This window comes from Myxocyprinus asiaticus, chromosome 6, assembly GCF_019703515.2.
Source record: "Myxocyprinus asiaticus isolate MX2 ecotype Aquarium Trade chromosome 6, UBuf_Myxa_2, whole genome shotgun sequence".
In the NCBI taxonomy this organism is placed as follows: domain Eukaryota; kingdom Metazoa; phylum Chordata; class Actinopteri; order Cypriniformes; family Catostomidae; genus Myxocyprinus; species Myxocyprinus asiaticus.
In genome coordinates, this window is record NC_059349.1 from 32169742 (window position 1) to 32186461 (window position 16720).

The window sequence follows — 16720 nt, forward strand, 5'->3', positions numbered from 1 at the left end:
TTGATTGGACTGACTGAATGTAGTGTGAATGGTGATGTCTGCCATATTTTTTCCCTACAACAATTAATGCAACATAATTATCAAAATTACAAAGCTTATTTATTTTCTTTTTTTGGAAGTTACATGCACAAATCTGAGAGTTCTGAATACACTAGCCTAAAGTATGTGGTTGTTGAAAAGAAAAGCAGAAAAAAACCCCCAGAGAAAAATTAGGATCAAAGTGCATAGTTGCGAGAACAATTAAGATTAATGTAAGCCCTGATTAGATACTTGAATCCAGCATTGTTTGACTAGCAGCTTGATTTATGCCTTTGAGAAGCTTGTTTGGCTGTAAGCTGTATTTGTCTGATGAGAGGTCTGAACTCGCCTGACTCTTTAAGACTAAACGTACCCCACCACAAACAGTTAACTGTACCCCGCAATCTGAAGACAATCCACAATAAATCCAAGAACATTCTAAGATATTGTACTGTATGAGCAACAACTGAAAGACAGGTATACTAAGCAAAACCTTGTAGTCTGGTGTCATTGACACCTGAGCACCAGAATGGATTACAATTTTCATGTTTTTTTTCCTGAACTTTAAACCTTTAACAACCCAAACTCACAGGATAACTATATACAACCCAGTGGTGGAACTAGAATCTCATGAACAAGCTGTGTTGTCTCCGCTGCACTCTACTCTAATTAAATGTTCTGTGTCTCTAACCATGTCAGTCGGCAGCTCTCTTCTAATGTGTGGGAGAAGCCACAGAAATGCCATGAGGGAAAAAGAGAAAAGGGAGATCACATTTTTTTCGCATTCTGATGGTTGATGTGAACATTAACTGAAGCTCCTGTATCTGCATGATTTTATGCATTAAACTGCTGCCACAACATCGGCTGATTAGATCATCTCATGAATAAGTAGGTGTACAGGTGTTCCTAATAAACTGATCAGTGAATGTATATGTCATTAGGTGTTTTTTGAAGCTAGAGATGTGTGTAGCATGGTAAATTTTCTTCTGTTTCCATTAAAACCCAATTAAATCAAAATTGGAATTTTGTGGCTTTTAGTCTGTGACTAAAAGCTTAAAATTAGCTTTGAAGCTATATCTATATGATAGTGTACTCTTAAAGGTTGACAAAATTAACATTTAACAAATATATGCATTTAAAATTTACAGTTTTTCTGTAAAAAAAATGGACCCAACATAATCACACAGGAAGTCGGCATGTTGTTTCTGAGAGTTCCATTACCCTAGGAACGGCCACATAAGCCGACTTACCGACAAGCGGCATCTCCTAACAGACATTTTTGCATCAGCTCCATCCTTTTTACCTTCTTCTGTGACACGTCTGAAAGTGTGTTGCATCAGACTCAGCAGCGTGGAAGACCCGAGTTTGGTTCCCGCATTGAAACCAGGAAGTAATCACATTTGCATAATCAGTGACGAGCACAATTTGGAGGCTGCATGTTTTCCTATAACAATATATTTTTACCCCACTGATGGTTAGATTTATGCTTGTGGTTTTGGTTGGAAGGTACGGTTTTTAAAATATGCACTCCTTTTCACTTTATTACAGCCTGTACGACTGAAAACAACTTGCTTCACAACTCGCTTTTGGCACCCCTCTGTGGACATTACATCCGGGAAAATTGAGCTCACACATGCCCATAAGCCCAACAACACTTACTGCTTTGGTCACTGGAGGCAGTGTTTCACATTTCGGTAAGCACAGATGATTTTAGCTAAATAAAAGTCAACCTACTGTTTCTGATTTCACTGTCAGATCGGTCTGGAACACAACACCACACAGATTTTTGTCCAATTAAATGCTTGCTAGAATAACAACGTCCCCCCACAGACTAGCAAGTAGAAAATCATTGTGAATCATTTATCAGGGTCTCTTGCGTGTGCAAAGAGATTATCGGTCCACAGGCCCTTGTGTGACAGCCCCACCTGCACTGCTGGTAGTTACACTACTGCTACAAAAGCATAACCTTAAACCTGATATCAGCATGTACAACAGAATCTCAATGACAAAGCAACCGAAGTGGGAGTCTCAACGGCTGAACAGCTTAAGGACATTTGATTCACTGAGTTTTTAGGCATGATGAATAATCACAAATAAGCTTCACGGCAACAACGAGAAGACAATTCAATGGGCTATTAAATTCAATTTGAACATTCACTGTAAATACTCATTAGGAACACTTATCAGCCCCTGAAGGGTTTAATTGATTGCATATATAATCTATAAAGTCTTGTTATCAGCTGGTATCTTGTTGTCACACTAACAAAAAAGTTGTTACCATGACAATTCCATGGTTGTATGGACATGTACCATGTAATACCATGGTACCATGGTAATAACATCTGTTCCATCTCTGTACCATTGTAAAGCCAAAGTACGTTTTTTTGAAAGAGATTACTGCTTAAAACTGTTAAGATGTTAATTTCAGGCTGAATTTCTAGCATTTGACAACTATACCCTTTGTTTACTCTGCAGTATTTTGACTAAGATTTTAGTCAAAGAGAGAGTACAACCCAGGATAAACATCTGAGCCTCTTCTGATTGTGGTTATGCTAAATTATTCATGCTACACTGTGCTTGGAAAGAGCATAAAATCTTTTACAGGAAACAGAGACAAGCGAATACAGTCCTAGATACTTTTAATGACATCTGATGTCAGAAAGGCTTTTGCAAGTAGGATGGGAAGCCAAGGGAAAATGAAGGGATGTGTAAGATGTAAGAGCTGATTGCAGAGTGAGACATATTGAGTAACTAAGCGATATCATTCCATTGGACCAACCTGATGCTGCTCATGCTTCCGGTCTCAGATCCCAGCTTGCATCTCTCCAACTGGGTGGCAACAATCTGCCTCTCAGCCTCCAACTCTCTTGTCAGTCGCTCAAATTGCAGCTCCTGCACACATAATGCACATGTAAAGCGGTCAGTGAAGCCCTAAAGGGATTACAGAATCGATTGTGTTTACTGTATACATCACACATGCACTTACATATGCTCCAGTAACTGCCATACAGAGCATGTGTGTGTTTGGGGGGGTAAGCTGAAAGACTGTGTGCATCTATATAAAGAATGTTTTCTTAAACCCTTAAATGCATGGGAATTTCACCAAACACTCTAACATATTCGGGTCTTTAGAGAAATTTCATGAGATGCAACTGGCTGTCAAACACATATTGAGCTACACATAACACATAAAATACACATAAGCTACACATATGTATTTTCTCAGGCTCTTATTGAGTATAAACAGATGCATAACTTACATAATATCAGCAGTACGCCAACATGAAAATAGTCATATCATACTGTTCATGAGTTGTACTTGACATAGTTTACTTCCATGTTGTTTCTTCATTAAATAGCAGATAAATTGGGTGCAAAATTTAGTTTTGCATATCAGTCGGAAATGTATAGTTGCGCCCCTGAATAGCATGTATAATATGTATGCATACACACATATAGGATACTAATAATTTACCATTGTTGCACAGAAACTCAACATGATGTAGTATTTATTTGTATAACTATAGTACTCATTTCTCTTGTAATAAAGAAATAATTATGTACCCTGTGATAGCAAACTTATATACTGTAGATATGAAATAATCATAAAAATTTAATTTATGGAAGTGCAAAAAATAAAACAAACAATAACACTATTACATACCTAGGGTCTCTAATAATCCTATATAACTTTGGTACTTAAACCATTTAAAAATATATATTTTGTGCAATTAAATGCAATTTTGGCATTCTTTTGTGTGTGTGTGTGTGTGTTACACTATTTATAAGAGAAAGATTTAGGTATACTTAATAGTTGTGGGCACAACTCAAAAAAATGGATGAGGTACAGCAGGTGGAATGAGGTCCCGGGTCACTAAAGACCCAAGGTCTGCATTTAAGGGTTAAAAATGAGGTGAGTAATTTTTTCGATGTTTAAATACATTCTCATATCCCAGCTTAATATGCAGAGACAACTATATGTAAGCCATTCGTAGATTTATTCCCTTGAAAAGTGGTTCAGGAGAATCAGAACATTGCTTCATTTGTTGGGGCATCCCAACCACCCCGACAGAGCAACATTGGCTCAACCAATGGCCTGAAATTGTGGCAGAACTATCTGTTTGGAAAATCCTATTTGATTTATTTTTTTATTTTTTTTTAACCCACTTCAGCTTTAAAAAACTTAGCACATGATGATTTTTTATTAACTATATTTTCTGTAACAATGTCTGCAAATTGTTTTATGCATTGCACATGAAAAAATTAAATACAGAACATCATCACAGCTTAATCAAGAGATGTGCTACGATAAGCCATAAGGAATTCATTGGCTCTTCAGAACGTTTTTTCAGAAATCTAGTGACATTGATTGTCACTGACCGACACTTCTGTCTTAATTAGATATGCACCGCTTAACATTTAATGACAAACTTGTCGATGCTAAATCAAAGATGAAATCCCAGAGCTCCTCTTTAAAGTAATCACTGTGAAAATCCAGTCAGAAACACTGTACTATGTGCCACAGCCCGGGGCTACAACAGTCAATGCAACGTTCCCACTTCCTCTGTGACAAGGCTGAAATGAGTTCACTCAGGCACAAAGTCAAAGACTCTCCCTTGAACAGTTACAGCTAAGAGGGCTTCAGAATGCATCACCTGCTATTTTGGGCAGGAACCCAAATGATGGCTACAAAAATGCCCATTCAGTGCTATAGAGACCATAACAACATGCAGCCAGTGTAACATTCAAACATTTTTCAAAAATCATTATGCAAGTTTACGGTTTCAATTAATGGCAATTTGTGACAGACACATTTTGGTCTTTTTGCAAAAAAACAGGCAAACTGTGTTGACAATATTTCTAACAAGAGTGAGAGCATGCTATTTCAAATGAACAATTCTGGGAAACTCTGCAATTATGGTACAAACAAGCGTAATTTTTGACCTTTCTTATTTTACAGCTCAGAAAAACAAGTTTATATTTGATCCTTAAACAGAAAACAACAGCTTGATTAAATTAAAACAGTTTATCTATCAAAAAAATCAACAAAAGTAATCTAGCTTCCCTTTTACCAGCAAAATAAAACACCTGTGGCCTTCAAAAATAAATTAAGAGCACTCTTACCGGCACATGTACCATAGTCCAGAGACTGCCTGTGCAAAGAACAAGCTGTGTTTATTTGGCGCATCAACAACATCCCACTACACTGTGTTCATCTCCGCTTATCATGAGTATCAAGACATTAGAGAAACTACAAGACTGCTAGTGTCTGCCTTCCAGCAGAAAAAAAGTGGAGAGCAGTCAGGCACAAAGGTCGTCATGGCAACAGAGAATTTAGAGCCCCTTTGGCATTATCTATGCAACATTGCATCACAAAAGGTCCCTCCCACCAGCCAGCCAGCCAAATACCACCTCCCTCCAGTCACTCTTCCGTCTCCTCCTAAACTCTTCTCCTCTTTCTGACGCCATCTGTGCCCCACTCTGAAGAGGATTGGGGGGGGGGGGTCACTGAAAGACTTGCAGAATTGCAGAGAGAAAGAGCTGTTTTTTGTGGGTCCAGGCAGCAAAAAAGCACCATTCCACTGAGCATTGCTAAGCATTGTGCTTTCACTAGGGATCCTAACTGTCTGTTCTGCCTCAGTAGCCTGCAATGGACAGGCTCCTTGAGCAGGGAGTAGTCTCCACTTTCAGCCTGTCACAAAAGTTGGTTAAATATAGCACTTGATGCAGACAGAAAAGGTCTCAACTAGCTTAGGACGACAGACGCATCACCTGAACCAAAACAGATTATTCCTTACCACTCAAAGCACTTGTTTCCAGATCCTTTATACAATACAACAATATCTGGTTTGTTATTAGTCTTATTAGTTTAAATAAATCAGTAAAAAAAAAAAAAAAATATATATATATATATATATATATATATATATATATATATATATATATATATATATATATATATATACAGTATATATATAAAATTCAACACACTAACTTCACCCCCAAAAATGAAATTTCTGTCATCATTTACTCACGCTCATGTTGTTTCAAACCCATATGACTTTCTGTTTTCCATGGAACACTCAGGCCACATTCACACTAATACGTTTTAGTCTGACAACTCAGTTTTCAGTTTCCTAATGTCATCGTTTTCTAAAGTGTACAGTAATGGAGAACGTTTCGAAAGTACATTTACATTTACATTTAGTCATTTAGCAGATGCTTTTATCCAAAGCAATTTACAAATGAGGAACATAGCAAGCAATTTGTCATACAGAGTTCAACAACATCTACAGTGTTGTACTGCCAAGCTCTCAAGGTGGATGGAGTAGTATAGGTGCTAGTGCAGAAGAAAGAGACAGAAAAAGACAGAAGTTTTGTGTGTGTGTGTGTGTGTGTGTGTGTGTGTGTGTGTGTAAGTGAAGTTCAATAGTAAGTGCAATTAGTGTGGATTGGTTAAGTGCTTACAGAACAGATGTGTTTTCAGCTGGTTCTTGAATGTTGGTATCAGCAGATAGTGTGGAGGTTGGAAATACATTCCACTACAGTGGAACAGAGAAAGTGAAAGATCGTGAAATAGACTTTGAGCCACTTTGTGATGGGAGAAACAGGTGCCAGTCGAGCAAGTTGGAGCATAGACCTGGAGAAGTTAATTAAAGTAAGAGGGTGCGGTTCCATTGGCTGTCCTAAAAGCCATAGTCAAAGCCTTGAATTTGATGTGGGCAGCTACAGGTAGCCAGTGAAGTGAAATCAAGAGTGGGGTGACATGAGCCCTTTTTGGCTGATTGAAGACCAGATGCGCTGCTGCATTCTGGACCATCTGCAGTGGCTTAATTGTGTTAGCTGAGAGGCCAGCCAACAAAGCATTACAGTAGTCCAGTCTTGAAATGACCAGAGCTTGGACCAGGAGCTGTGCAGCATATTCAGACAGTAAAGGTCTGATTTTCCTGATGTTGTAGTGCGCAAATCTGCAAGACCGGGCGGTTGATGAGATGTGGGCGGTAAAATTAAGCTGGTCATCTACCACCACTACCAGGTTCTGAGGTGTTCTGGTTGGTGTTAGTGTAGTTGAACCAAGATGAATAGTGAGGTTGTGGTCAACAGATGGGTTGGCTGGGATCACGAGGAGTTCTGTCTTGGCAAGGTTGAGCTGAAGGTAGCGTATCTATGTCCAGGCCAAAATGTCAGAGAGGCAGGCAGAGATACGAGCTGAAACAGTAGGGTCATCAGGCTGGAACAACAGGTAGAGCTGCATGTCATCTGTGTAGCACTGGTAGGAAAAGCCATGTGCCTCAGTGGTCAGTCCGAGTGATGTTGTTTATATCGAGAAGAGGATGGGTCCAAGCACTGAATATGAACATCAGTGGTCAGCTGGTGTGACTTGGACATCTCTCCAGGTGACCTTGAAAGGTCTGCCAATGAGGTATGATTCAACCCATCCAAGTGCATTTCCTGTGATGCCCAGGTCAGAGAGGGTGGACAGGAGTTAGCTCTTGCCAGTCGCAGGGTTTAAACTACTGACAAGAGGTCTCTGTTGAGTGTCCTTTTTTGAAGCCAGACTGATGTCTGTTGAGTAGGTTGTTCTGTAAGAGAAAAGCAGACAACTGGTTGAATACGACCCTCTCAATAGTTTTAGACAGGAAAGGTAGGAGAGACTTGTCTGTATTTGTCGACTACTGTCGATTTATATGTCAGTTTTTTGAGCAGTGGGTTTACTCGAGCCTGCTTTACTGTATTGGGAAAGTTTCCTGTTGTGAGAGATGTGTTGATAATGTGTGTGAGTGTGGGTAAGACTGATGGATAGGATCTTGCATAAGATGTGAGGGGATAGGGTCAAGTGGACAGGTAGTAGGACAGTTAGAAAGAAGCACTTTGGAGACCTTTTGGGAGAAAGAGGAGAACAGAGGATGGGATGTTGGAAGAGAGTGGCTGTGGGTATTAGGTGTAGAGAACTGGCTGCTGATGCTCACTACTTTGTCAGTAAAAAAACGTGGCAAAGTCATCAGCAGTCAGAGAAGTAGTAGGATGTGGTGGAGGAGGATAGAGAAGAGATGAGAAAGTTGAAAATAGTTTACGTGAATCTGAAGTGTTACTGATCTTATTCTTGTAATAATCCAAAGTCTAATTTTTTTGGCATAGGAAAACGCAGTTCAAGTGTGGATGAGAGGCGTATATGCAGCGAAATCAACACGTTTTCCAACAAAAACGTATTCAGGCTGGTATAAATAACCTGACCATGGCAATATTTTGCATAACAAAATTACGTGCCTTATTACACGTATGTGACCGCCTGACTGAATGTGATTTATTCATTCAAAACTATGAGCACGAAGTGAGAAATATTGATGGTTTTTGTCCTAACCTTTATTCTAAACGCCTGCTACTTCTACAGATTGGACAATTGTGAAGTCAAAAATGTTCATTCATTCAAATATATAAAATTAATTACGTGTGAATGTAATTTATTTCTACACTTCATATTTAAATAATATCTATGAATTTCTACTCCCTATTTGCTGAACTATTATTGTTGTTATTGTTGTTAGGCAACTATTATAATTAGAATACTAATTATAATAATAACTATAAAACCAGCAATGATAATGATAATAATAATAATGATAATAAAAATAATGAAATCTGAGTGAATATTAATTATGAAATTTGCTGAATTCATCCATCTACTCAACAGCAAGTTTTGGTAGCAAACCTCAGAAAACAATTCACAATACCAATAACATTATTAACTTTCTTCAAAGCTTATTTTGATTTTTTGAATCTTTCTCTATGTCTCAAGGGGTCTGGGTGCTCTGACACTGCAATTTATGAGTGCTTTCTCCATGCAAGGAACATTGCATGACAGTGACAACATTTTTACAAAATAAAATTATGTGGTTCATTACTCATATCAGGGCAGTTCCGAAGTGAAATGTCCACTGTGTGGCGCTAAAAGTGAGTGAAATGTTCTCCCAAATAGATGAGGTTTTTAAAGTTAATGTTAGGCCTTTTGTATTGCATATGCAACACTCTAGCAGCTGAGCTACCGCGCAATTTGATCACACTTGAACAAGCTTTAAATGTAGTTTGATATGTAATGCAAATGTTAAAATGAGACTTGTGCTATAATAAAAGTGTTTATATGTCATAAGATAGCATTGTGTGAGGAACAGAGCAAAAAGTAAGTGTTTATGAACTGATGATCTGCCGTTTGAATGAAAGGGATAAAAGTCGTTGTTTTAGCGCCTCTAGTGTACATTGCGGTGTTACCAGGCCACATAAAACTCATTATGCAAAAAGTAGTAATTGTAACATGATTGTTTGACCAGGTTGCGAATGCAACTGGGGGAGAAATATGACAGTCATCACAGACAGTAAAAATGCGATTTAACAAACCAATCGAATTTAACAACATCCTCACTCACACAATCTCCTCTTTTTTTTTTTTTTTCCCAACGTGACTCTACCCATCCTAGCAACCGGCCAATTGGTTGCTTAGGAAGCCTGACTAGAGTCACTCAGCACGCCCTGGATTCGAATGTGTGACTCCAGGTGTGGTAGTCAGTGTCTTTACTTGCTGAGCTACCCAGGCCTCCCACAATCTCCTCTCTTGATTTTATTCTAGCTAGGAAAAAAAATATTTTTTTACTTTTTTAATACTTAAGTACATTTAATGTGAATACTTTTTTTACTTTCACTCAAGTATGTTTTTGGCTAGATATTGTACTTTTAATTGAGTAAAATTTTCACTCAGTATCCATACTTTCACTTAAGTATAACTCATAAAAATTAGAACTTTTTACACCCCTGAGTAACATTCATTTTATGAGACAAGGTTGAACTTATTGGTGCGGATGTGGCTTAAGTCACCATTCACTTTCATTGACATCTTTTTCCATTCATTGAAAGTGAATGGTGGCTGAGGCTGTCATTTTGCCTAACATCTCTTTTTGTGCTCCACGTGAGGCTGAGTAAATGATGACATCATTTTAACTTAACTATCCCTTTAAGTTTAAATGCTTTTAAGTGATGCCAAGGTAATAACTTGCATCTTTGACCACTTTTAAGTAACCTACAAAGTAAAAAATTGGTAACCTGCAATTGTTAGTTTAAAGAGATGATCTCAGCCTTTTTACCTGATCACAGCCTGAAAATTAGTGTTCTGATTAAGAAAATAGAGTTGAAATTCTGACAACTCAAGTAGAAATAAAAAAATAAAAAATAGTGATACAAGTTAAATGCATAAAAACAAAAATGTTGTTATTATATAATGATGAAAAATATCAGAGTAAAGTGTACAGGTGATCAATTGCAAAAAAAAAAAAAAAAGGTTAACAAGGATGAGAAACAGAAATGTATTGCCATTATCTTAATAAGTCACGAAAAGACCATTAGGCCTTTTTGTTTAGAAGATACATAGCCGAGGGACAGAGAAATTGATTTAGCTGCTTCAAGAGTTGAATGTGGTGTTTCGGCCTAAATGCCTAATTGTGCCCTGTAGACAAAGACTGACATTTAAGTTTCTTCATTGGTCCATTTGATTGCAAAATGTCACTGGGGGTTTCGCCTCATGAGTTCCTTTAAGGATTTAACCCAATTTCTAAAATTTCACAGAACTTAATGAGTCCAGCTGAGCACCATATATAAAAGATAAAAGAGTGCTCAGACAGGAATTACTCGAATTAACTAGCCATGTCAAGTTTGGTCTGTAAAGATCTTTTATAAGGAGATGCATATAATCCAGTAGAGGAAATTAAACTTATTTGTGGTTAAAAATTACAGCAAAAATGAGGCCATGCAAAAGACCTCAGGAGGAACTTCAGACAAACTAAACTAAACAGTCTTTTTATTGGTAATTTGCTCATTTGAATGGGGTGATGCTGAAAAAACTCAACTTAAAATGTTAAATATATTAAATTAACACGTAATTTAAAGAACAGCTTCATTTGATTTAATATGTGACATTAATTTTTCTATGACCAAAGGACATTTTTTAATGAATTTACTTCTGGCTAAAGCAAATCACTCTGCCCTATCCAACAGAGATAGAATGAGCTGACATTCTTTCCCAAAAAGAAAACAGCAGACTAAAAATGCAGAGTAAGAATTAAATGGAAAATGTAGGCCTATATATTTACCCTTGGCTGTACAACCCCTTGATGATTTCTATTGCCACTTTCCCTAAAAAGACCTTGGCATGCTTATAATAAAACTTCACATACCAATATCAATGGCCAACTACTCAATGGCTTTCTTAGGAGTAGTTAATGTGTCAACGTAAAAACACTAAGATAAATGTCTTTAATTAACACCAAATTAAAGAAAAAAAGAGAATAACTACAACAAGCTGAGCTACACTGGACTTAATAACAGATCTCTTCTAAATTAATACAACAGAGAACGTCTGTAATCAATACATTAATTAACCTATATGATGAATATGCCAAAGTACTACTTTGTATCAAAGCGAAATGATAAATGAAATGTGTTCATTACATAGAAGGAACCACAATGTTTGATAACCACAGTCTTATGTACTGCTGATACAGCACGCTGCACCTAGTCCTTAGCATACAATTTGGGCATTGTATATTGCTACGTTCAGGCCATTAATCGTTCTCTCTTTTGCCAGTTGACCTCCTACGTGTTATTCTGTTTAGCACAAGTTATACAGGGGAACAGTAGCAGTTCTAGCTTGTATGGCACCCTGGGTGAAACTCCCTTCAGCTCCCTTATTTGTGTGGGCACCTCGTTCTGCCCCCGGCTGCCCATGTCGCCCATGTCTAAAAGCCCAGGAGATTTTTAATGCAAAAGAGGCATACACAGGAGAGACTGTGCACGTGCTTGCACGTGCAACCTTGAAAACTGCACACACAGCACACATACAAGAGACCTGGACATGTTGCCAGACATTTTGGGACATTGTATTTATAGTAAGCAGAGGTGACATGGGTTTTGCTGTGTTAGAGAGCTTCCTTTGTCAACATAATCTACGTAGGTTTTAAATCACTTGGCGAGATCCACAATTGAGTTTATTTTGTGAAATATTCTGTGATAAACTTGTTCTATTAAATGCCTCCAAAATGGGAGATTGCCATCTAGTGGAGAACACAAAATGACTACAGTGATTTATCATAATAAGTGCAAATACACAAGAAGTACCAGGGTGATAAACATTTATATATATATATATATATATATATATATATATATATATAAAATGGGAAATCATCAATGGAGTCTTTGCTAGCTTGAATGCATTTTGTCTTTAAAGCACATAAACATAAATTGTTATGCTGGTAATATAGTTTGTAATGTGCAAAAAAACTGTATTACATAAGAAAAATGCTAAATATAAGCAGTGGACATTTTCACAAGACTTTTAAACTCCACTGTATATTCGGGAATAATTTGAAACAGAAGATGTTTTTGTCATGATATGTTATTGTAATCTGCTGCACTCAATTACAGTAACATGAATCATAAATATTTAAACACTGTTGTAATAAAAACATCAAAAATTTCCTGAAAAAAGTCCACACAATCATACTGAAATACAGTGGGGTGGGTTTATGCTCTATCCCCTCTAAGAGAAAAACACTGCACAAGAAATGGGCACCGTCCACCAGTACCCTGCAGTGAAAGCCATCAAAAAGAGATGGCAGATAGTTTTTCTCGCTCTGATAGGAGAGCTATTAGACTGGCCCAAAGCAGCCCATGGCTGTGGCCTACTTTAACACTCCCAGTGTAGATTTTCAACCCTGAGAGCATGTTACTTTTTCTGTCCCGTGGTTAAAAGCAGGGGTGTGAGTGAAACACTAGAAGGAAGTGAAGGGCTTCTTGTCATGATCCATTTCTATCTACACATGCTCTTGCATTAACTCAAAATGGCCTCCAGCCAAAGTACATGCTATATGCAAAGTAAAAGTCAGAAATACTGTACATTATCACACATTTAAGTTTGACATTTGTAATAATCCTATAAATCATATCATAAATGACAGAACTTTCATGGCAGCAAGTCATAAGCAAGGTCAGACAGAATGTGCAGACTTTTTTTCCACATTTTCTACCCTGATTTTGGAGTATAATCTGCAGAATTCTATGGAATGGATTTAAACATGGTAAAATGTTTAAACCTGAGAGTACTACACTGTTATTAGTAGATTAGAGGAATTATCAAAATAACCAAAAACATTTAAGTGGTGGTTGATGGAAAGAACGTTGTGAGTTACGTATGTTCAAAAAAGTGTTTTCTGTGGATTCCATATGGGCCTGGTCATAAGGGCACTTACACACTAGAGTTTACCCTGCATCAGAGAATGCTGCAAATCCATTGATTTCAGTGGGAATGGTGTATCATAAGGACAAATGCAAGGTTTTGCTGAAGTGTTACTCTGTCACTGTGACCAAAAGTTGAAAAAATGTTAACATAGGCATCCGCTGACCAAAGAGAATTTCAGGCGAGTACAGGCTGTGCTTTTGGAACCGAATTGCTGTATTCTCTCTTGAATTAACATTGACCCTGCTCTTTCCACAATTTTATGCTATTTCATTGAGTGTGTTCACATGCAACATAACATTGATTTTGCTTAATAAGCCTATAATGTGTAAGATCATGTAAACGACTTAAATGGTTTTGGTCATAAATGGTTTCAGCATAAACTGATCGGCACACATAGATTTTTGCCCATTACCCAGATTTTGCTCTGCATGTAAACACCTTTACCTGCATTCTTACTGGCTTATCCAATGTGCTTATCAAATGATGACATCAAAAGCAGAGAATAAACCGATGATTTCATTTCTCCTGTAAACATATTTTTCTTGCATTGTCATATTTTTTCAATAAACTGATTTTTGATAGTTATCAGCGTGTTGGTGTGCATGTAATCCCAGGGACTAAAATCGGTTCAAGGAACCAAAACCAAAACCAAAAACGAATAATTTGTTTTTTTGCAGAACATAACCGAAAAAGAGAACAAAGTCCCTTTCAATCTTTCTGAGTAAAAAAGGTATTTTTAAATGCTAGTAACCGTTAATAACCAGATAATTTCATTCCAATAATTTTTTCATGAAAACAAAGCCTGAAGTGTTTATCACAGTACATTTTCGGAATGACATCTCTTCCTGTTGCCTGAAAAAATTTGTCTTCTCTCTTTTTAGAACATGATAAGAATGTGCTTTAAAAATGAAAAGAAAACCGCTGCATCACCCATTTCTAAGCCAAACTACACATTGTGGATGTAGCCTTACTCAACATGCTAAAGACCTTTTTAACAACTGTATATACTTACTACACATACATGCATGTTAATCCAGATACAAAGAAAAATATTAGAGGTAAAACGTACATTTCTCAGTTGTTTCCAAGTCTTCACTGAATTATTGTCAGATATGATGCATTAATACACATTTGTTGCTGCTAGGTTTTGACTGAGAAGCAGATCTGTAATTAAAATTAAATTATCCATTCAGTTATTTTTGTATTTAGGCCTTACTTTGTGATATTGTTTGGTTTCATAAGGCTTATTACAGCTAAAGAGCTACAAGAAATGATGGTGTGCTCCCTTCTGTTTTACACTAATGTTGGTTAATATATCAGTTTAAAGTTGATTCAGGACTTTATTAGCTCCAAAAGAACATGGTCTCTGCATGTGCTCTTTGAGGGTAAAACAAGGTTTAAAGAAAAACACACAAAAAACTATTTGCCCCATAAAGGTGACATCACAGAGTATGATTATGGCTATTATTTTATTTTAAGAAGACCAGATATATTTGACATTTTTTGAAATATTTTTGGGGATATATTGAATGTTTAGAATGCATTTATTGGAAAGGCTACTGTATACGAAGCTTGTTACGATTTCTATGTTGATAATTCCCCCACAGGGTAAAAATTTTATCACTTATTTTTCCTTGTTTTGGGTGAGGCAAATCGCTTATTGTGAGCTTGTTTTTCCAGACCAGATCGCTTCTATCTCTTGTGAGATCTGGCAACACTGCAACTGGTATAAGGGTGATTATGAGCAGTATTTAGCACAGAGTACTGATTGCTATTTTAAAAATAACTTTATTAAGAGTTCTTTATTTTGTTCTAACCGGTTACCATCTCGAAAGTAGGCTGCAGAACACCAGAACCAAAAGGAAAGAATAAGTTTCTGCTCAGAATTAACCGAAATAAAAAGCATTCCATTTTTGGTCCGCACTCATTGCTTTCGCTAGTGTGTCAGCCCCCTTAACATCACCTGTCACTTTTGCTCACAGATCAAGCCAATTTATCTTAAGGTATCACATGTTACACTAAGGTCTGGGAAACTGTCTACCTGCTGACAAACAATCTTATTACAGATATTATCTGGCATAGCTGCGTAGTGACTAGTATGGCATGGCAACCTGATTGCAAGGTATGTCAAATATTACACATTTCTTACACCACACAGACCCAAAACTAACATCTACTCCTCCCACTCATTCCCAAAAGCAGACAGTCACACTCACACTGTGCTGACCATCAAGCCATTCAGCGCCATTTGTATCTGTGAGTTGAGACACCAGGTACTAAATGAAACTGGAAACATGAGATGATGAATTTGGCTTGTGCAAAACCAAACAAACCTTGCTGCTCCTTAACCCAGACAGCATGTGCAGTTCACTTCAGGACTGGTATGATTCTGTCTAATTACTGTTTACAGTATGTAAAGATTTAGAGTGTTTCTAATTAAAGTGTTGGATAATGGGAGAGAAGGAATGTTTCAGCATATCACAGCTTTTGGTTAGACTATGAGTATGAGGGAAAACATATCCTTCTGTTAGAATCAATCTGTAAGAATGATTGACATTTAGAGACACACCCTTGGGTGGGGGTTACAGTTTTTTAATAAAACTGAAGATAGATATGACAGACTCTAGACTGAAGGTGCATTAACAAAGTTTATTTAAGATAATTCGAATTATGCAGCAGCAATATTCATAATGCCCCTGTACAGCTATTTCAAGCCATGCAAGAACAGCTCCTATCTTCTTGAATGAGAAAAGACCAAAATCAACAAAACTGATAGTAAAGATTACATTCCAATATAACACATTTCAAACCAGGAATAAAATCTTACAATGGTGTCATAAATCATGCTTTCTTTTAAAATAAAAATAAAAAATTAAAGGCTGGTCAAGCTAATGCACGTGTTCTAGAGTAAACAAACAGGCAATTCTACATGTAGGTAAAAGAGTCAATCTCCTTTTTGACAGAGGCATCACAATGCTCAATATAGTGGCATGTAGGAATGGAAGTCCAGCCTTACATTACAACAGCTGACATATTTAGCATATTCTATCAAAAAGCAGATTGGCTCTTTTAACTCTAAGGCTACAGCAACAAAATTTTGTGTTCCAATTTCTCCCATTCACACATATACGAGTGGGCCATCCCCTTCCTTATAATGTTTCTGGTAGTACCCACCTGTTCTTTAACAGAGGCCAAGATGGCAGAAGTGGTCTCTGTCTCAGATCCATCTCCATTGGAGGCATTCAGTACTGGGCTCAACATGCTGGAGTTGTCTGTGTCAGAGAGCTGGTCTGGTACTGGCATTCCTTCTGCAGAACCAAAACAACAATGTCAAGAATTATGCAAGATGAAATCCACAAAGCTTTTATCATGCTTCAGTGTACTTGCATGAATAATCAGTCCATACAGATCCTTTTGTGT

At 37.2% G+C, this 16720-nt stretch overlaps 1 protein-coding gene across 6 annotated transcripts in view; it reads right to left on the minus strand.

Annotated features, from left to right (window-relative positions):
• Positions 1-16720, minus strand: part of LOC127443090 (catenin delta-2-like) — a 138941-nt gene that overhangs the window by 97667 nt on the left and 24554 nt on the right. For 5 of the 6 annotated variants that reach the window (XM_051701590.1, XM_051701588.1, XM_051701592.1 and 2 more), the window contains exons 2-3: positions 16475-16608; positions 2798-2910 (exon numbers count right to left, since the gene is read on the minus strand). In XM_051701590.1, coding sequence (XP_051557550.1) covers positions 2798-2910; positions 16475-16603 — 242 coding nt within the window. In that variant the 5' untranslated portion in view covers positions 16604-16608. Of the gene's footprint in view, positions 1-2797; positions 2911-5142; positions 5330-16474; positions 16609-16720 lie in introns of those variants that run through there. The other variant, XM_051701591.1, reaches the window with a different exon arrangement.